The following is a 21,018-nucleotide window of genomic DNA, read 5'->3' on the forward strand; positions in this document are numbered from 1 at the left end:
ATCAAATATTTATGGGTATCTTTTAAAAGCTCTTATCACTTTCTACCTAATATCATAACTAAACTTCTCTGTTAATTTAGTTAGAATTAGATACCATTTGGATTAAATCTTTTGATTCATTTTTATAATCTCCACAGCACCTAAGCACAATGTCTGATGCATGCTAAGTATTTTATTTTTTTTATTCAAAAAAACATATTTTTTGAATAACTGAGTTTTTTCTTTATATTTTGATGTCTTCAAAATTTTCTTCTGGAAAGAATGTAAACTTAAGCACAAGTTAATCTTTAATTCACCTCTGGCTCTCCTGTATTCTTAGCCCAACAATACTTACATGATAAATGCCTTTTACTGACTTGAATTGACTTGATAAGTCCATCATCTAAAATGTATATATGAAAGCTTGACTTGAATAGAGAAATAACACAGTATATTCAGAATGCCTTCCTTGAACAGAAATGAAATTTTGGCTCTTGGTTCCCAGTAGAGGGATCCTCCCTTCTCTGAAAACCTGTACTACTAACTCACTAAAACACTCAATTGGTACTTAGCATGTATTATCTTGTATTACTAGTAAATTTTTATTACTAAATTTTATATCCTTACTATTAGTAAATTTTTCCCTTGAGTATAATGGAAGTTCCAGAGTAGAGATTATAGTTATTACCTAAAGAAGTACAATGTAGTGACAAGTGAATGAGTCTTGGTGTCAGAGAGAAGTGGGTTCAAATTCTAGTTTTGCCATATATCAACTATAGAACCTTATATAGAGTATTCATTTCATCTCTCTGAACTTCAGTCTCATTGTCTATAAAACAGAGAAAATATCTATCTTTCAGGGTTATTAAAGATTAGAAATAATATCTATCAACTGGTAGCACATAGTATACTCTAAATGATGATGGCAATTATAACGTCTCTGAATCCTCAATAACTAACAGTGCCACCGCTACTAGGAACATAATAATACCTACTGTTAATGACATAGCTACATGCGTCTTACTACGCAAGCAGATGAAATGACAAGACAAAAACATACCTGTTAGATAAGAGGTAAACTGCTTTGGACCACAGCGAATAGCATAACGTGTAGTTGTTCTCACAGCTTTTGGTTCAGTCTGCAATGCATCTCTGGGACAAAAGAGGGTTCCTTCTGATGTTTCTCCCCACCATCTCACCCGGACAAGCACACAAGCAGGAGGCTTTGCAATCTTCCATATGACTTTATTAACAGAAAGTTTCAGAAAGCAGCGTAGCTGGCCTTCAACCAAGGGCGGCAAGCTTGTAGATGGAGAAATATCACTTAAACCTGTGGAGGAATCCAAGAATACAAAGTCAAAATTTAGTCTAAATATAGAAAACAAATCATCTTCTTTTTGAATGAAAAACACATAAAAATATTTTAATCTCTACAGAGAGAAGGCTACTTCTATTTATCCTAATATATGAGAAGTAACTAGCAAACCAGACCACAGAATAACCTATCTGGTCACCTAAGCCACCCTGAAAACTAGTTAGTGTTCAGGATTGGATTCAGGTTACTGTGAGGAAAGAACACACCAATTTAAGACATAGTAGTATAAACGATTCTTTAACTGAAAGATACTAAATGAAAACAACAATGATACAGTTCAGTTCAGTTCAGTCGCTCAGTCGTGTCCGATTCTTTGCGACCCCATGAATCGCAGCATGCCAGGCCTCCCTGTCCATCACCAACTCCTGGAGTTTACTCAAACTCATGTCCATTGAGTCGGTGATGCCATCCAGCCATCTCATCCTCTGTCGTCCCCTTCTCCTCCTGCCCCCAACCCCTCCCAGCATCAGGGTCTTTTCCAATGAGTCAACTCTTCGCATGAAGTGGCCAAAGTATTGGAGTTTCAGCTTCAGCATCAGTCCTTCCAATGAACACCCAGGACTGATCTCCTTTAGGATGGACTGGCTGGATCTCCTTGCAGTCCAAGGGATTCTCAAGAGTCTTCTCCAACACCACAGTTCAAAAGCATCAATTTTTTGGTGCTCAGCTTTCTTCACAGTCCAACTCTCACATCCATACATGACCACTGGAAAAACCATAGCCTTGACGAGACAGACCTTTGTTGGCAAAGTAATGTCTCTGCTTTTTAATATGCTATCTAGGTTGGTCATAACTTTCCTTCCAAGGAGTAAGCGTCTTTTAATTTCATGGCTGCAATCACCATCTGCAGTGATTTTGGAGCCCCCCCAAAATAAAGTCTGACACTGTTTCCCCATCTATTTCCCATGAAGTGATGGGACCAGATACCATGAACGATACAATATATAGATTTTAAAATACCTCTGAAGTGAGATTAAAATTTTTCTTCCAAGTACTGCTATTCTGATTATGGCAATGTCCAGTTTTAAAGATGCTATTTTTACCTAATTCTCATACTTTAAAACTGTCACTAAATATAAACAGCATCAACTCCTGTCAATTAACAAATGAAATGCACACCATACAACTCAGTGCTTCCATAAAGACCACCTTAAACTGTGTCTTTTCTTCCTGCCAATATCATATAATCAATGAGGACAGAAAGTATCACCTTTAGATTCTGCCACTATTCTTTAGCATAGTGCTATGTTCATAATATTTATGGCTTTTAGACGGATAGTAACATGTAAAGAAGGCAATTAACCCTGACTTTCTATAAAGCTTTCCTTTAATGACCCTGATTGTCTTCCCCTTCACAGTATCTTTTAACCATGACTTACAGGAAGTTTAAGAACTTATTCCAATATTACACACACCTTTCTATTCTTCTCACTTTTCCTTTGGAGAGTGGTCATGCCTCAAGAAGAAAATACACTGAAGTCTATCAGATCAGAAATTTATATAACTAATACTTTGGATTTCCGAGAGAACACCTCTTCCGCTTTCTTGACTGAAGACCCACCATAATATTTATGAATAAGTAGTTTCAATACAAAAATTATACACAGGCGTGTGCACGACTATTACTGTATATGCACATGGTATAATGAGAAGGACATTAGCATGTTATTTCAATTTTGATTTTCCTCCTATCAACCAAATATTCTTGACTGGTTTGAGGTAGGTAGCACAGCACTGAACACTTTCACACTTCTGTTTCATATCTTGCATCATTCCTGGAAGGAAATACATTGCCTCAAAACTGCCTTAGTTATCTTTAAACAACAGATAAGATTCATTTCTAGACTGCAGCTTTAGTCCTCAACCCAGGGGCCTAATGCACTATCACTATTCCAAATACCTCTTTGCCTATAACGTAAAAAGGCAGAGTCACCCAGTTTTTGTTTCAAGGCAGCTCTGCAGAGATTCAATTTTGTTTCCTGATCTGCCCTGGGTTCCCAGGGTGACTGTTCTTGCTGAAGCTAACATTCCCCTGGTCTCCTGGTGAGCTTGCATCTTCTGAAGTGGACTAAACTGATAAAGTCCTCCTGTTAAACATTTTCACCATCTCAAATCCTTCAGAGATCTTCATACCCTCACCCCCTACCACACTGTCAATCCCCAGTCTTTATTTCTCTCTCCTCCATAACTGGTTTTTCTCTACTCCCATCTGTGGCCCTTCATGATTCATAATTGCCTCACACTTCAGTCATTCAACTGACATTTATCGAGTCCTGTTGTGTGCTAGTTTTGGGGGATTCAGTAAGGCCTAAAACGTGATCCTTGCCTACTAGGATTACCGACATACTCTCCAACTTGTTTTTCTTCCAGTCCCATAGGGACCTGCAAAGTTCTACGTCCCCTTTTCCTGCCCCCACACGTTTATGAAAAACATTCCTAAGTCACGGGGATTTAAGATACAGCACGGTGGCTATAACGGTAGTGTACTGTATATTTGAAGGTTGCTAAAGAGTAGATCTTAAACGTTCTCTTCAAAAGAAAAAAAAATTGTAACTATGTATGGTAACGGATGCTAACGAGACAACTGGCAATCATTTCGAAATATATACAAATATCCAATCCAAATGTACATCTGAAACTAACATAATGTTATATGTTAATTATACCTCAATTTTTAAAAAGTAAAAACCAAAACAAAACCTACACTTTTTTTCGTTCTCTTCCTTTGCAAGCCTTCCCCTCATTCAAGTCATCCACCCACTTTGCCCCCTAGTCCAGCCCCTATACCGTTTCCATTCGCGGGAGGGTCAAATGCTCTCTTTTAAGCTTCCGATGCCCCGGTTTATTTTCCCTCCGCAATCCTCTTCCCGGCTCTTTTAACACGCGGCTGTGGGAGGTCTTCCTAGAATGCCTAGAGCCCCTCTCCACAAACTCCGCCCAATCGCCCAACTACGCTTTCTTCCACCTTTGGTCGCTCAGATTACCTCTCTTCTTGCGGCTACGGCCTCCCCCAGGCCCCTGAGCTTTCCGTTGCTTCATGACGATCCCGAGCTTTTCACCAACTCAACTACGGCTCCAGCACCTAAGCTGTAGCCTCCCGCCATCCCTTCCCAAGGCGCTAGCGTTCCCCGGCAACCGGCGCCGCTGGGCAGCCTGGGAGGCAGGAAGAAGTGGTTCTTTCTTTAACAGTCTCTGGGAAGCGACGAGAAAAGAAGGCGCCAAGACTCTTTCCCACCAGTAGACTACAACACCCAGGATGCTTTGCTACGCTACCTCTGCAGGGTTGAACGCGGTTGCCTCCAACTGCGCAAGCGTAGGATGCCGTCTTTGAGGACTCCATTTCCCAGGGTACATAGGAGCGCTTCTCTTTCCGGCGAAGGTCGTGGAGTTCTCTCGTAGGGGTCTGAAGGGTCAGAGACTCCGTTACCCAGCTCCCTTTGTAGAGTGTTCCTGCGCACTTCCGGTGGAAGTGCTGGGGCGAGGGGGTGGAGTTTACAGAGCCGGTGGGCGGTGCTGCCGGTAGCTGGGTGCTGTCTAAAGGCTACAGGGCGTCGCTAGGGGAGCGAGCTGTGACCGGTTGGGCCGCACTTAGCGTGGGACGAAGCTTCGGCTACTGTTCGACTACCTGCGGCCTGCCCTTCATGTCGGCCCTCGAGAAGAGTATGCATCTTGGGCGCTTGCCCTCTCGCCCTCCACTACCCGGCAGCGGGGGCAGTCAGAGCGGAGCCAAGATGCGAATGGGGTACGTGACCCGTACCCCTTCTCCCTAGAGGCCCGGCCCCGACCGTTGGAGAATGGTGGCTCTCGGCCTTTAGAGTGGCATGGCAAGGCAGGCTAAGGATTGAGAGAATGTTGGCGGCGGCCTGGAGACGTTTACATGAAGTAGAAGGCAGACCTGGGAACTAGGGGAGGCGCCAAGTCACTGGAAATTAAAGGGCAAATAGTATTGGAGGGAGACGGGAATGAGGCAGAGATTGAGGAAGCTGAGAAGATAGTTTAAGAGATGTATGAGGCACCTCAGAAGAACGGGTGGAGGTTTGAGAAAAGGAAAAAGAGTTGTGACAAACGTGGAGGGAAATCATTCAGGGATGCTTGAGGGAAATGGGAAATGACTAAGTGAAAAGTTGAGGGAAATTAGGAGAAGACCTAGGGAAAGATTTGGGAGGAGTAAATCCTTATCTAGTTTCTGTGAGAACTAGATAATAGAAAGAAGCTGGGGGAAACGGGACGCCTGAGGCAAGGTTGGAGAAGGAAAGAGAACTAGGGAGCAGAAGGTTCTGGAGAGAGTTTCTAAAGGTGAAGAGGCATATTCAGGGAGTGAGCAAATGACTTAGAGATTAGGTCTCTTAAGGGGTGCTGAGAAAGTGTGGGGAATAGGCTTAAGGAAAGATGGAGAACATAGCCAGGAAGACTGTTAGGGGTGACAGGAATGTGCTGAGAAGTAAGGGTAGGGAGTAAGGGGAGGAGTGATGAGAGAGAGCACGCAGGGGTTTAGAGAGTGACTGTGGGCTCCAGAGATTGAGAAATGAGTAGGAATAGGGTTTAACTAATGGCTTACTGCAGAGAGAAGGTCTGGAAAGGTTAAAGAGGAAGATTTGGGCAATTGATTTTTGCAGGGCAAGTAGGTCTGGTGGAAGTTATGTACTGGTCTGATAAAACTCAGTGAAGTATTGAGAGTAGCAGCTTAAAATGTTTTGGGGGAAACCACCATTTACTGGAATGGGAGGAGCTGTGTTGGCTTTTGGAATTTTAGGTTGTTGAATGAACTGGGCCAGGTTGGGGGATCTAAGATGTAGGAGAGAGAGTGTAATGAGTTGAACCTGGGAGAGGTAATTGCTCAAAAATAGGTAATTGATCAGGTAGTCGGTTTTGAGGTGTGTGTGTAGTATCAGACAGGATTCTGGAGACTAGTGACTGTAAGGGATAGAAAAAATATTTAGGTATGTGGTAATCAAGAGTGTTTATTTGGAATTCTAGAGATGGATTGATAGATATTCTTGGAATAAGGACTAGAGAAGAAAAATCTTAGGTTCTGAAGAAGTAACATGTACAAAAGCTTACCAAAAAGGAGACGAAGATAGGAGATACAGTGCTGTGAAAACAGGTCCTAGGAATGGAGAGAAAGGAGAATCCTATAAATTAAAACAGGAGGGTAGAGGGGTAGTGAGAATGATTGGAAAAACTGGGGAAGGAAACAAAGACTTAAGTGGAGACCTGACCATGGGACAGAGTAGAAAAATGAGAAAACCTTGACAGATGAAGGTAGAAGGTAGGTCAGTGAATGCACACAGTACAAAGAGGTGGCAGAAGGCTGCATGTAAGGTAAAATGAAGATTGTTTTGACTTTGGAAGACTAAGGTAGGACTGTAACATGATCATGGAGGATCTGGAAGCTGATCTGTAGTAGATTATTTGGGGGAAATTAACCTGGACTATAAAATTAATGTAGCATTTATTGTTGATATGTATCTTAGTTGCTGCCTTTTTCAATCTAAACTTTGGTCTTTCAGTATTCCAGTGCTCTCCTGTGAAAATACATAAAAATACTAGCTTTTTAATAACCATATGTGCTTCAGATAAGTTTAGAGCTTAGCTTCTCACGTTGGCAAAACAAGTTCTCTGAAGATGAAGAACCGAAGAAAAATGCTAAGAGAAAGTAAAATCTACTGATTAGTGCCCACTTCAGCAGCACATGTACTAAAATCTACTGATTAGCTTAATTGTTAGTAACTTAGCCTCTTTAACGGAGAAGGCAATGGCACCCCACTCCAGTACTCTTGCCTGGAAAATCCCATGGACGGAGGAGCATGGTGGGCTGCAGTCCATGGGGTCATGAAGAGTCGGACATGACTGAACAACTTCACTTTGACTTTTCACTTTCATGCATTGGAAAAGGAAATGGCAACCCACTCTAGTACTCTTGCCTGGAGAATCCCAGGGACAGAGGAGCCTGGTGGGCTGCTGTCTATGGGGTCGCACAGAGTCCCCATGACTGAAGCGACTTAGCAGCAGCAGTAACCTCTTTAAGGGCTTCCCTTGTAGTTCAGCTGGTAAAGAATCTACCTGCAATGTGGGAGACCTGGGTTTGATCCCTGGGTTGGGAAGATCCCCTGGAGAACAGAAAGGCTACCCACTGCGGTATTCTGGCCTGGGGAATTACATGGACCAGTCCATGGGGTTGCAAAGAGTCGAACATGACTGAGTGACTTTCACTTTAACCTCTTTAAATAGATGCTTTGATCCTCTTAATTTAGGTTAACTGCTTATTCTGGAAAATAAAGTTCTTTAGAAAGATGCTTTTTTATAGTACTGTGAAAAGAAGAGCATTTATTGGTGAATTTTATGTGTTCCTCAAGGGGCTTATTTTCCTGAATTTTTACTTCCTTATTGGAACATAGGCATGCCTCATGTAACCCTAATGTTAGTGATAATATAGACTCTCCTTCCCTAGAGTCATCAAACTGGAAGAGAGCTTTGAAATGGTTTTACTGCTTCATCAAATGGTTGAGGGAACTGAGCCTTGGAGAATTCTGTATTCTGTTAGGTAAACTAGGAAGCAGGGAGTAGTATATTCTCTTAATAAATGAGAAAACTGAAATGCAAATCTTCCTCATACTTATGCTTCCTAGAAGCTTGGCAGTAGGGCCACTAAGGACTTGGATCTCTGGACTCTGAGACCCATTGTGTTTTTTGGGTTTATAATTATTGTTGGCAATAGTTAATTTGAGTTATGTATCTTATTCCTTTGCAAATACCCTGGAATTCAGTCTTCCTTTTTTTAAAGTCGGTCCTAGTTTATAAAGTCTCACTTCCGCCAGTTTTGAATCATCCTGCATTTCTAACTTCTTCTCACTTGCTTTTTTTAATCTTCCCATCTTTTCCACTCCCCAGCCTTTCTCTTACTCTCAGGTTGGAACTGTTCCTTTGACAGTATCTTATATGACTTACTCTTTCAACTATTTTCCATAATCTCTTGCCTTCAGTTTCAGTAAACCTTGTTTAGCTGTGTTTGCATATTCAGGGTGGTTTTGAGATTTTGGTTTTTCTTGAGTGTCCATAATTTATTTTTTTCCAATTGAATTTAGTAATTCCAAAGTATTACTGGATAAAGCTATAATAGCAATTACTTTTTTCTTTTTGTTAGTACTGTGTGCCAGGCATTGTGGCAGTAGCTTTATGTATGTTATTTCTTGGGTAAAGCCTGAAATCCTGGTTTTATTGTTCCCTGATAGATGCCACTAGATGATGCTCAGAACAGTGGTTTTGAACTTTTTAAAGCTTTTGGAACTACTCTGACTTTAGAGCCCTGCTTGCAACTGGTATTAGTCTGTTAGGTTACCATAAAAAAAATACCATATTTTTTTTCTCAGAGTTCTGAAGACTAAGAAGTCAAAGATCAAGGCACCAGCAGATTCCGTGTATGGTGAGGACTGCTTCTTGGTCATAGATGGCAGTCTTCTCACTGTGTCCTTACCTGTGGGAAGGGGAAAGGAAGCTCTATAAGGTCTCTTTTATAAGGTTACTAATCACTTTTATGAGAGCTACACCCTCATGACTTTATCACCTCCAAAAGGCTCCACCTTTGAAAGTAACATTGGAAGTTAGGATTTAACGTGAATTTTGGGGGCACAAACATTTAGTCTATTTCATGTGGTGTGCTTAAGGGTGTTTTGAAAGTCACTATTTTAGTACATTCCATTACGATTAGAGAGACTGTAAGTCATTTTTCAGTATGGTTTTGGATCATCAATAGTAAGTACTTTGTTTCTACAATTATCTCTTATAGTTTTATAGTGCTTTAAATGACACATATATATTAGTCCCTTTTTTATATTATTCCATGAGGTAAGTTGGGGCGAAGGTTATTATTTTCTTTTATTGAGAAAATTCAAATGTTCATTAACTTGCCTAATATCACAGATATTAAGTGGCAGAAACAAGACTTCAGAAACCCAGATTTATATTGGATTTTTGTTACTATTGTTGTTCTTACTTGTTGTTCAGTCACTAAGTTGTGTCTGACTCTTTATGACCCCATGGACTGCAGCGCCCCAGGCTCCTCTGTCCTTCACTTTCTCCCGGAGTTTGCTCAAACTTATGTCCATTGAGTCAGTAATGCCATCTAGCGATATCATCCTCTGCAACCCACTTCTCCTCCTGCCTTCAATCTTTCCCAGCAGCAGGGTCTTTTCCAGTGAGTTGGCTCGTCACATCAGGTGGCCAAGGTATTGGAGCTTTAGCATCAGTCCTTCCAATGAATACTCAGGGTTGATTTCCTTTAGGATTGACTAGTTTGATCTCCTTGCTGTCCAAGGGATTCTCAAGAGTCTTCTTCAGCACCACAGTTCAAAAGCATCCATTCTTTGGTGCTCAGCCTTTTTTATGGTCCAACTCTCACATCCATACATGACTATGACTACTGGAAAAACCACAGTTGTGACTATACAGACCTTTGTAGGCAAAGTGATGTCTCTCCTTTTTAATACACTGTTTAGGTTCGTCATTACTTTCTTTCCAAGGAGCAGTTGTCTTTTAATTTCATGGCTGCAGTGAAATCACCGTCCACAGTGATTCTGGAACCCAGTTCTCATTATACCTTGGTGCAAAAGAGATGGTTGTTTGAAGTGATAATGATCTGAGTTTGAAGGCTAGCTTGAGTATTTACTTTAGTTAAGTCATTTATCCTCTCATAGTCTGTTTCTTAACTCTAAAACTGGGATACTTCTGCTTACCTTAGAGTGCTGTGAGAATGAGATAACATATGAAAAGCAGTTATGCTTCCTGACACACAAGCTCTTAAGCAATGGTAACTAGTAGATTATGTTAAGAACAATGAGAAAGGCTCATTCTTTAAGAAATAGAAGCTCTTCTTTCAGTATCTTATAATGTCAGCCTTTTCCCCTTCAAGCTGTGTATTTATTCGTATCTGATCAGACAGTTTTTCATTCAACTTCTTAAATGTGTTACAAACATCAGGGCCTCTTAGGAAGGCTTTAAGGAACTGCTTACCACAGATAGAGAAAGAAGAGGCAAAATGGAGTGATTTGCTCAAGGTTGCATATTAAGTTACTTTTTAAAAGAGTTAAATCATAAGTTACTGAAAGAGTTTATCTGTTTATGTTAATTATCAACTTCAAGCAGTTAATTTATAATTCACATACTGTAGAATTTACCCTTTTAGAGTATACAGTTCAGTGATTTTTAGTATGTTCAAGGTTGTACAATCATCACTAACTCCAGGATGTTTTCATCATTCCATAACGAAACTACTTACCTATTCACATCACCCTCCCTTCCCTTAGCCCCTGGCAACAATTAATTTATTTTCAGTGTCCATGAAGTTGCCTGTTCTGGAGATATATAAATAAAACCATACAATATGTGACCTTTTGTGACTGGGTTCTTTCACTTAGCATAATATTTTCAAATTTCATCTATGTTGTAGCATTTATCAGTACTTCATTCTTTTTTTTTTTTTTTTTTTCTGCTGAATGGTATTCCATTGTATAGATATATCACAATTTAGTTATTTTTCAGTCCTGGACTTGGGTTTCCAGTGTTTTGCTCTTATGAATGATGATCCTGTGAACATTCACATGCAAATCTCTGTGTGGAAATAATGTTTGTATTTCTTTGGATGTATACCTAAGAATGGAATTGCTTTGAAGCCTTTTATATATTAGGAGGTTTTTTTCCTTATAAGTGTTAAAAAATATTTTTCCGAGTTGCCATCTTACTTATAATAATTTTTGCCATGTAAAAAGTTCCGTTTTAGAATTTTAATATACTCAAATCTCTGTAGAAAAACCCATTGCTTCTGGATTTTGGATTGCAGAAAGATATTTCCTTCTTCCAAGTTATAAAGTAATTCATATGTTTTTCTCCCTGAGACCTGTATGCTTTCTTTTTTACATCCATCTGAAGTTTATCTTGAAATGCAAAGTGAACAGGTCTATCTTTTTTATCTTGTGCGTACTTGAACGCTAAGTTGCTTCTGACTCTCTGCAATCCTGTGGGCTGTAGCCCTCGAGGTGCCTCTGTCCATGGCATTTTCCAGGCAGGAATACTAGAGTGGGTTGCCGTTTCCTCCTTCAGGGGATCTTCCCAACCCAGGGATCAAACCCACGTCTCTTGCATTTCCTGCATTGGTAGGTGAGTTCTTTGCCACTAGAGCCACTTAGGAAGCCATTTTTGTCTTTATCCATAGGCTATCCAATTGTGTAACACAATTTTTTAAAAAGTCTTTATCCCGTTATTTGAATTTCACCTCAGTAAAAATTATTCCTTTCCCCCACTAATTAAAATGACATCTTTATCATACACCAAATTTCTATGTAGATTTGGGTCTGTTTGTGAATTTTCTTTCCTTTTCCATCAGCCTGTTCATGTGCCACTGAAAGTGAGTTAAGTCGCTTAGTCGTGTCCGACTCTTCGCGACCCCATGGACTGTAGCCCACCAGACTCCTCCGTCCCTGGGATTCTCCAGGCAAGAATACTGGAGTGGGTTGCCATTTCCTTCTCCAATGCATGAAAGTGAAAAATAAAAGTGAAGTTGCTCAGTTGTGTCCGACTCTTAGCGACCCCATGGACTGCAGCCTACCAGGCTCCTCCATCCATGGCATTTTCCAGGCAAGAGTACTGGAGTGGGGTGCCATTGCCTCTTCCGATTACTGGTTTAGACCAATTCTGATTCATTCTTTTGGACTGGAGGAGAGATAACAAAGATCTTTATTAGCTACTGTTTATTTGGAATTCTGTTAAGGGAATAGAGAGTGGTGGGAAGTGGGAAAGGGATGTCTGGAGTAGAGAGTAAACAGCAACTGCTCTCAGTCCTGATATTAACAAGAGGAACAGGCTAATCTGACTTCAGATTCCCTACTGGTTTTTTTACAGCACAGGTTTAGGAAGTGGTTTCTCTCTTTCCCTCCCTCCCCCATTTTCTCCCTCTCCCCTATATGCCACTTTTGAGTCCCTTGACCTGAGCACTTCTGAATGGAATGTCCATTTTTCCATTTTTGCTAGACGTATTGCCAGCAAATCTGTTTCTCCTAAAGTGGGTAATTGGAATTTTTTTAACCTGACGAGACTTTCTTGTCATGTTACTTGATGTCAGATTTGAGGAAACACCTTTGATTGGTTAGGAAAAACTTTTTCCTTTATACTGTGAAATAGTTACTTTTAGAGAAGAAACTTTTAAGTAATAAAGAGCTCTTTTAAAAGGATGGCCCATTTATATACCACACTTAGATGTCCTTCAAATTCAGTTTTGACAACCAGTCCCAAGCACATACTACCTATATAGTTGACCCTTGAACAACAGTGGTTTGAACTGAGCAAGTCCTGTTACACATGAGGTTTTTTTTTCCGATAGTAAATGCCATAGACCCTTCAACAACAGGGAGTTGGGGTGCCGACCCTCCCCACAGTGAAAAATCCAGGTATAACTTATAGTTGGCCCTCCATATTCCATGGTTTAGTGTTTGCACCTTCAACCAACTTCCACTTGTGTTGTATTTACCATTACGCTTGTGCAGTATTTGCTATTGAAAACAAATCCTTGTGTAAGTGGACCCATGCAGTTCATGCTGTTTTGTGGAAGGGTCAGGTGTACTATACTTAATACAATTGACAGTCGGTTGAAATTGCATCTGTGGAATCTCAAATATGGAGGGTCCACAGGTACGCAGGGCCAACTGTAAGTTATACATAAATTTTCAGTTGCATGAAGGGTTACACACACACACCCCCAAACCCAGCCCCTCTTATGTTGTTCAAGGGTCAACTCTGTATTTTGAAGATTGAATAAGAGATTATGTTGAAAATTCTTGTCATTATAAATCATGGCAGAAGGCTGAAGTTGTTTACCATCAGTCTTTTTCCACTGTGTCTCTGTGTATGTCCTTGCCATGGACTTTTTCCAGGTGTAAGTGGGAATCCTATCTCTGCCACTAATAAGCCATGTGACTTGGTCAAGTCTTCCTCTTTCTGGGCCTCAGAAGGAACTCTGAAGTGTTCTATAAAGACTTCTGTGGCACCAGACATGCTTGAGTTTAAGCTCTAGTGCTGTGGAGAGTGGCTCTGGGAAATTTATGTCTTTGAGTCTTTCACATTTTTAAAAGGGAATATTTTTCTTGCTGAATTCAAAATCCAACTTGTTGTATAATAGACAGCTAATTATTCCTTCCCATAAAGTAAGATTTGAATTAGATGATCTCTTAATAATCTGATCCAGTACACAGTTTTTAGAATCTAAGTCATCTGCTTTAATAAGATGCCCTTATCAATAGTAATGAACTCTCATCATCCCAGACAGCCATTTGGTTGCCTTCCTTTCCATTCTTGCCATTCTCTTCAGTGTTGCTAATGAGAACTTTTCTTTTTTTTATATAAGTGCAGTGGTGTCTTGCTTTAAATAGCTGGCTGCAATTAGACTTCAGTATTTTGTCCCCACCAGAAGACTCCTAAGCTGGAGAATTTGTGACAACAATGACTAGGAACTGCTACTGTGCAGCTCATGCCTCATTACTTGCCCTCCTAACAAACTTAAGCAGCCTAGTAGATGTTGAAATACTAATAAGTCTATTTGGATTTGAGACATTCACCTAAAAACATACAACTTTTATTTCTTATTCCTTGTGTCTAGGCAGGGAAAAAATTTTCTTCTCTCTTTTTCTTCTTCCTCTCCCTTATTTCCTTAACAGTTGATGCATAGTGGTCATACAGTTCTGTTGGTTTTGGTCATTATCTCCTAGTAGGCATTATCACATAGTAGTCAAGGAGCACATCTTCTATGCCCCCACAGTCTTCTGTAGATATAACACTTAACCCTCTGACTCCTGTAATTATTGATCTGCTGTCTACTCAGGACTGTGAGCTTCTTAATGGTAGGAATCATGTCTTAATTTCCTGGGTGTCTCACGTGCTGGCTGCTGAAGTGCTGACTGAATGAGAAACTGAAATCCTAGACCTGTTTAGCTTCACTCTGTAAAGAAACCTTATTTCCTCACCAGTTGCATTAAGATGGGGTAATTTAAGTGATACTCCTCTGAAAGTCGTTTCAGTTCATAAATAGAATCAATACTTTATTTCAACACCAAGCATTTAGGCTGAGTGTATTGTGAGTGTTTACAAGTACATTGACTAATTTGCGATTTAAAATGCTCATAAGGTTGAAACTCATGCTTGGAGTTTGTCTCTTGTATATAAAGATTCGTGCGTGTTGCTTAGTTTTACTTTAACAAAACTTGACACTTTTTCTCTCTTATTCTCCAGAACTGAAGTAAGTCCTTACTATGAGAGTAGTTAGTTGTTTAGTTGCTAAGTCGTATCCAACTCTTTGTGACTTCATGCACTGTAGCCCACCAGGCTCCTCTGTCCATGGGATTTCCCAGACAAGAATACTGGAGTGAGTTGCCGTTTTCTTCTCCAGGAGATCGATCTTCCGGACCCAGGAATTAAACGCAGGTCTCCTGCTTGGCAGGTGGATTCTTTACCATTGAGCCACCTATGAAGCCCAGGAAGATTGTGCAGGCCATGGAGCAGCTAAGTCCTTGCACCACAAGTACTGAGTCCGCCCTCTAGAACCTGTAGTCTGCCCCAAGAGAAGCCAGCCGCTGTAATGAGAAGTCTGTGCACTGCAGCTGGAGAGTGGCCCCCACTCGCCAGAACAGACAAAACCCACACCCAGCAATGCAGACCCAGAGTAGCCAAAAATAGCTAACTAAAGATATAAAGTTATAAAAAGAAATGTAAAATGAATTCTGCGTGATAAAGTATTGTGGCATACTTTAGTTGGTAGCTTTTTATTTTTTTTAGTTCCCTGACCAGGGCTTGAACTTGCTTCCTTGGCAGTGAAAGTGCAGAGTTCTAACCACTGGACCACCAGGGAATTCCCCGGTAACTCTTTTTTTTTTAGTGTTAGAAAAATCATGGTTTATCATCAGTCAGTGGTGCCTTGTACATACACTATTTCATCTCACAACTTGATTGTGATTTATTTTGCTTAGTCTTCACTAATTTAACAGTAATCTCCTTTTGTGTTTTAGCCCCAAAGTGGTTAGCACACAGGAGGTCAGTAAACATTTGATCAATGAATGAATGATGCTCAGATACAGTGGACATATGACGTTTTTTCATCAGCTTAGAATTGTGCACCCTGAATTTAGTAGGGAAGTAAATATGAGGGAAGAGCCAGACTTCTTGAGCATAGAAGTGAAATTTTAAAACTGTGATTATTAAAAAAAAAAAAAAACTGTGATTATTAACAGTATATAAAAATGAACTTGTACCCTATTATATCCCTCTATGATTCCATATTTATATCCCTCTATGTTTATCCTGTTAAGAAAATGCAATCCAGGTTGTTGTGGGGATTAAATTTAGATAATGCTTGTCAAGTGCCCAGCACAAATGCACGTGTGTCTGGTTTGTTTCATTTAATCCTTCTCATCCATTTAATTAAACCAGCTTTTCCTTAAGCCTAAGAACCATGGTTCAAGATATATTAATATCAATTTAAATTCAGTTTTCTATGTGAATCACGTGAACTACATGCTTATTATTAACTGAATTTCATCAGAAATAGCATTGTAACATATTATGGCTAACTAGACTTGGGGATGGAGCTTCTCAGAGAATCTACGAATATTTTATAATACTGTTAATCAGAGGAAATGTACTTCAGTTTTTCCAACAACTTACTTTACAAACCTTTGAAATATAAGGCCATTTTTAAGTTGGAGAATACACTAACATTTTTTTCCACTGAATATTGGGAAATTACTTTTTTATTGATAATTAGAAGGTTTGTACTTTTGCCTATTCCCTATCCAAGTCATTGTTTAATAAAAATGGTACTTCCAATTTTTATAGCATTTGATTTAACAAAATTTTCCCACCAGATGTAATCTTTGTGAATCCTTCTCTGACCTGGTTCCATCCCCATAAGTGTCCTGAACAAGATTGAATGTCCCATCTGTGAGCTCTTATGGTACCCTAGGCTTATTTCTGTCATAGCTATAGTATACAGTGACTGTTTACTTGCCTATCTCCCTCCAAGCATTAGCTCTTTGAGGTCAAGAAGCAAGTTTTCATTGATGAAAATTTCAGGCCTGCTGATTTCCCTCATGCCCAGAAAGTGTATCAGGGCCTGCCATTCAAGGCATACCCAGAGGTCTCTTTAATTGAAATTAAGTTAGCTGCTTATATAAGCAAGTTGTGACTGGAAAAAATCCCTTAAATAATTACCCTAAAGATATTTGCTGTTTGTCTTTTATTCTGGATCGTCATGGCATTTAGATGAGTCTAGGGAAGGGGTTATAGAACCACTGGTTCTGAAATATTAGGGTTTTCTATAAGGATTTTATTGGCCTTTAAGCTCTGATCTCAAAACTCTTTCTTCCTATTGTGATATATCTAAGCAGAATAGTAGCTTCCACGTGTTCTGATGACTGAGAATGGCCACGCATCAGTAATAAGAGTGAACAACTCCAGTTGATCTTTGTAGACTGTCATAAAGTGTTCTATTGCCTGCTTTTTTGCTTTCATTACTGATATCTCAGTGGTTGTGTTTTTGTTTGAGGCCGGATCACTTTATATCCTTTTTTCTGTTTACTTTTAGTGTTTTTGAAAAAGATGTTATTACTTATGCTGTTCTTATATTGGGTGAGTGGTAGAAATAAAATTTAGAAAAATTTCTAACTTGGGTAAAGCACAGTTCTTAATTATCAGAAGTATAAGTTTAGAGTTGTTATTGTGCTGCAGCCATTGTCTTTATCCATCCATTTGAAACAAAGCAGGTTTTTGTGTGATCTGACTCAGCAGGTTGGAAGTTCCCATAGACTAAATATCTTATCTGAAAGTGGTTTTAAGTGAGGTAAGGTTTCATTCATACAACCAGTCGTATATTGGGCCATAAGTATCCTTTCTTGTCTAATACAGGACGTTGTGTAAGATCCTGCTATTTCCATTTTTGGATTCTATGATGCCCAGTTAATAAGGAACATTTTCATCAGTGGCCAACGCAGAGAAGTATTAGGAGTAGGATGTAGAATTTTCAAGCACCTGGTAAATCAGTGTTTTGTTAAGTTGGAACTCTTTTATAAGGTTTCCTCTGTTCTTTCTTTGTGAATGACTTCAGAGAAACTTGAGAATTGTCTTTGATTCTTCCTTTTCACTCCACCCTTCTGCTCTGTCCCATCATTATAATTATAGTTGTAAACCTTGACTTTCTTCTTAGTCTCCGTGGTACTCAGACTTGCTTTAAGAGTCCTCTACCAATCATTATCCCTATGGCAGGAACTAATCCTCTTCCACTTCTTCCTGGGGATTTCTGGGTGCTTATTGTTAGCTTTGATGATTTTAAGAATGGAGAGAGAACCTAATATTATTTTGAGGGTAGTATTAAAAACCAATAAGGAAATGACCCTAGCTGAGCTACTTTTTATGGTTTTGGATGAGTTATTTAACCTCTCTTGGGTTTAGCTTTCTCATTTGCAAAAGAGGAATAATAGCAGCTACCCTAGAGAGTTGTTGAAATTAGTTCATTAATTCATCTCCATTTTCTCCTCAAGCCCCTTGAAATTATAGTAAAGTAACTTGGAAAAAGGAATAATCAAAGGACAAGGAAGAGGAGGGAAGGTAAGATACCAGCAGGATTTAGGAAGATGGCAAGTTGAAAACTGTTAATTCACTGACAGGGAAGAGCGAACTGCAAACTGTAGAAAGAGAATGAAAGTTGAAGTTAATCCATATGTCAACCCCATAAAGATTCAGGAATTGTAGATGCTAGGTACCTCTGAAAGGGGGTTAAAAATAGGATTGATTGACTCCATTAGACTCCCAGATCTTTTCCTTTCCCTCTATTTATTGAAAATAAATTTCTCAATAATGGGAGACAGGTTAACTTCTGGAAAAATTGAACCAGAGTGGCTCTGGATTTAGAGACAGTAGGGATATGAGAGGGATAAAGCAGCTGGATGAAACAGGTATTAAGTGAAAGTACATAATTGTGTCTTCTAAATATGTTATGGTTTCTCCTTTACTTTCCTCAGGTCTTTGCTTAAAGAAGCCTTCCCTGATCACCTGATTTAAAATTTATTCCTTCCCATTCTGATATTCATTGTCCTGCTTCCTGACTTTATATGGCCCTTATTGCCACCTTGCAAACTTTTGCCCATGTCTCCTATTAAGTGTAAACACAAGAGGAGGGGTTTTGTTTTTTGTTCACTGCAGTATTCCCAGTGCCTAAAATAATATCTCATAGGTGCTTATTAATGCCTATTTGTTGACTGAACAAATGAGACTCTTCACATCCTTTTCAGAAGGCTCACAGCTAGTTTTATGGCCCAAGCAGAAGATTGGAGGATTTATCTCTGGAGAAATGGCTGGCCTAAGAGAAAAGACATGCAGATATTGATATTTAAAGGGAAGAGTCCCTCATTTAAAAGTCCGGGTCTCTACTTGATAACTGTACAGTGATACTCAGTAGTCAACAAACCCTCCTTTTTCTTTTTTTTTTTCCCCCTCCTTTTTCATAGAATCACCAGTAATCCAGGGAAGGCCTCTAACACAAAAGACAGAAACCAAAACAAAATGAGAAAAGGAAACAGTAGTGCATAGAACAAAATAAAATACTAAATAAGTGAGCATCTCGAATTTTCTGGTGGTCCAGTGGTTAGGACTTGGCACTTTCACTGCTATGGCACAGGTTCAATCCCTGATTGGGGAACAAAGATCTTGCAAGCCAAGCCTTGGGGTACAGCCAAAAAAACCCCACAAAAAACCAAACACCCGCCCCCCCGCCCCCCGCCCCAACCAACATCTCTTGTTAGAGACGAGACAGTTTGGCATCTGTGAAACAAGAAGAGAATGCTCTATTATTAAAAAAAAAAAAAGGAACCTGGTTTCAGAGAACAAAATGTAAATGTTGGGAATAAAAACATGTATAGTTGATATAATTCAATAGAAGAGAAAGTTTAAGGGATCTCCTAAGAAGAAGCTTGTTCTACTTTAAGATTAAAGTTTAGAAATGTGGGGGATAAAAAGATTCTTTAAAACTCAACTGCAATATAAAATAAAAATTTAAAAGTATATATTGGTAAGAAATGATAGAAAATCTATAAATTAAAAAAACTCAACAGCAATAACTTAATTAGAAGTTGATAGAAAAATGCCCTAAAGTTTGAGAAAGAATAATGTAAAATTGTTTTGTCTAATATTTGCCTACTATGTTTTTGTCCATCTTTTTTTATTTTAGAACTTTTTGTCTCTTTTTAAAAAGTATATATTTTGAAATTTTTAAAAAATCTCATCTTAAGATATTTAAAACCTAGAGTAATTAGTTTATTTTTCATACATTTGGATTTATTTCTGCCATCTTATTTTGTATTTTGTCTCATCTGACCTGTGTTTTTCTAATTTCATTGTTTTCTCTATTAGAGTAGTAATGATATAATTAAATGTTCCCCTTCTCATTTTTGGCTAACACTTTAATTGAGATAGAGTTCACATACTATACAACTGACTCATTTAGAATGTACAATGTTTTTTTTTAAGCATATGCCCAAAGTTCTGCAACCATTACCATAGTCAATTTAGAACATGTTTAGCATCCCAAAAGAAACTTTATACCCATGAGCAATATGTCTTGCTTTTTAGTCCTCACTTTCCCTTAAACCTCCAAGCCCTAGGCAGCCATCTGTTTTCTTTCTCAATAGATGTACCTAATCTGGACATTTATAATAAATGGACTTAAACAATATATGTGATCTTTTGTGAATGAGCTCTTTGCCTACCATAATATTTTAAGTTCATCTTTATTGTAGCATGTTGAATTACTCTATTCTTTTTTTGTTGCCCAATAATATTCCATTGTATGGATTTATACCAAATTTTATTTATCTGTTCAACAGTTAATAGAGACTTGAGTTGTTCCTACTTTTTAGCTATTATGAACGATGCCCCTGTGAACATTGTCATACAAGTTTTTATGTAGACATGATGTTTTCATTTTCCTTGGGAAGTTTCCTAGGAATGGAATTGCTAGATCATATGATATCTCTGTTTAACCTTTTGAGGAATTGACAAACTGTTCTTCAAAGCAGCTGTACCATTTTATATTCCCATCAGCAATGGATGTGGGTTCTAACTCTCTCCATTCTTGCCAACACTTGTCATTGGCAGTCTTTCTGTCAAAAGCTGTGTTAGTGATGTGAAGTGGTTCTTTGTTGTGGTTTTGATTTGCATTTCCCTAATAACTAAATGATGCTGAATATCTTTTCATGTCCTTATTGACCACTTGTATATCTTCTCTGGAAGAATGTCTTTTCAGATCCTTTGTTCATTAAGAAATTGGGTTATCTTTGTGTTATGAGTTCTTTATATATTCTAGATACAAGTTCCTTATCAGATCTATGATTTTCCATATTTTCAGTGGTGTCCTTTGTTTTTTGTTTTTGTGTTTTTCCCCACCACACAACATAGCTTGCAGGATCTTAGTCCCCCAGCCAATAATTGAACCCAGGCTACCACAGGGAAAGTGCCAGCTCCTAAACACTGTACCACCAGGGAATTCCCTGTATATGTTTTAAAAATGTAATTATATAAATGTGATCTTATATATACTTATTTTTTATATATTCACATTTTTATACAAATGTACGTAT

At 38.9% G+C, this 21,018-nt stretch overlaps 2 protein-coding genes across 7 annotated transcripts in view; one reads left to right on the forward strand and one right to left on the reverse strand.

The window, feature by feature from the left end:
- The window catches only part of C2CD3 (C2 domain containing 3 centriole elongation regulator), a 119,275-nt gene extending 114,675 nt beyond the window's left edge, over positions 1 to 4,600 (reverse strand). For 2 of the 4 annotated variants that reach the window (XM_043482672.1, XM_043482676.1), the window contains exons 1-2: positions 4,339 to 4,600; positions 1,040 to 1,309 (exon numbers count right to left, since the gene is read on the reverse strand). In XM_043482672.1, coding sequence (XP_043338607.1) covers positions 1,040 to 1,309; positions 4,339 to 4,393 — 325 coding nt within the window. In that variant the 5' untranslated portion in view covers positions 4,394 to 4,600. Of the gene's footprint in view, positions 1 to 1,039; positions 1,310 to 4,058; positions 4,159 to 4,338 lie in introns of those variants that run through there. The other 2 variants (XM_043482675.1, XM_043482673.1) reach the window with 2 other exon arrangements.
- Positions 4,601 to 4,831: 231 nt separating this feature from the next.
- The window catches only part of PPME1 (protein phosphatase methylesterase 1), a 50,479-nt gene continuing 34,292 nt past the window's right edge, over positions 4,832 to 21,018 (forward strand). For 2 of the 3 annotated variants that reach the window (XM_043482678.1, XM_043482679.1), the window contains exon 1: positions 4,834 to 5,096. In XM_043482678.1, the coding sequence (XP_043338613.1) occupies positions 4,996 to 5,096 (101 nt within the window). In that variant the 5' untranslated portion in view covers positions 4,834 to 4,995. Of the gene's footprint in view, positions 5,097 to 21,018 lie in introns of all 3 variants that reach the window. The other variant, XM_043482677.1, reaches the window with a different exon arrangement.

Source organism: Cervus canadensis, chromosome 11 (assembly GCF_019320065.1).
Source record: "Cervus canadensis isolate Bull #8, Minnesota chromosome 11, ASM1932006v1, whole genome shotgun sequence".
NCBI classification, from domain to species: Eukaryota; Metazoa; Chordata; class Mammalia; order Artiodactyla; family Cervidae; genus Cervus; species Cervus canadensis.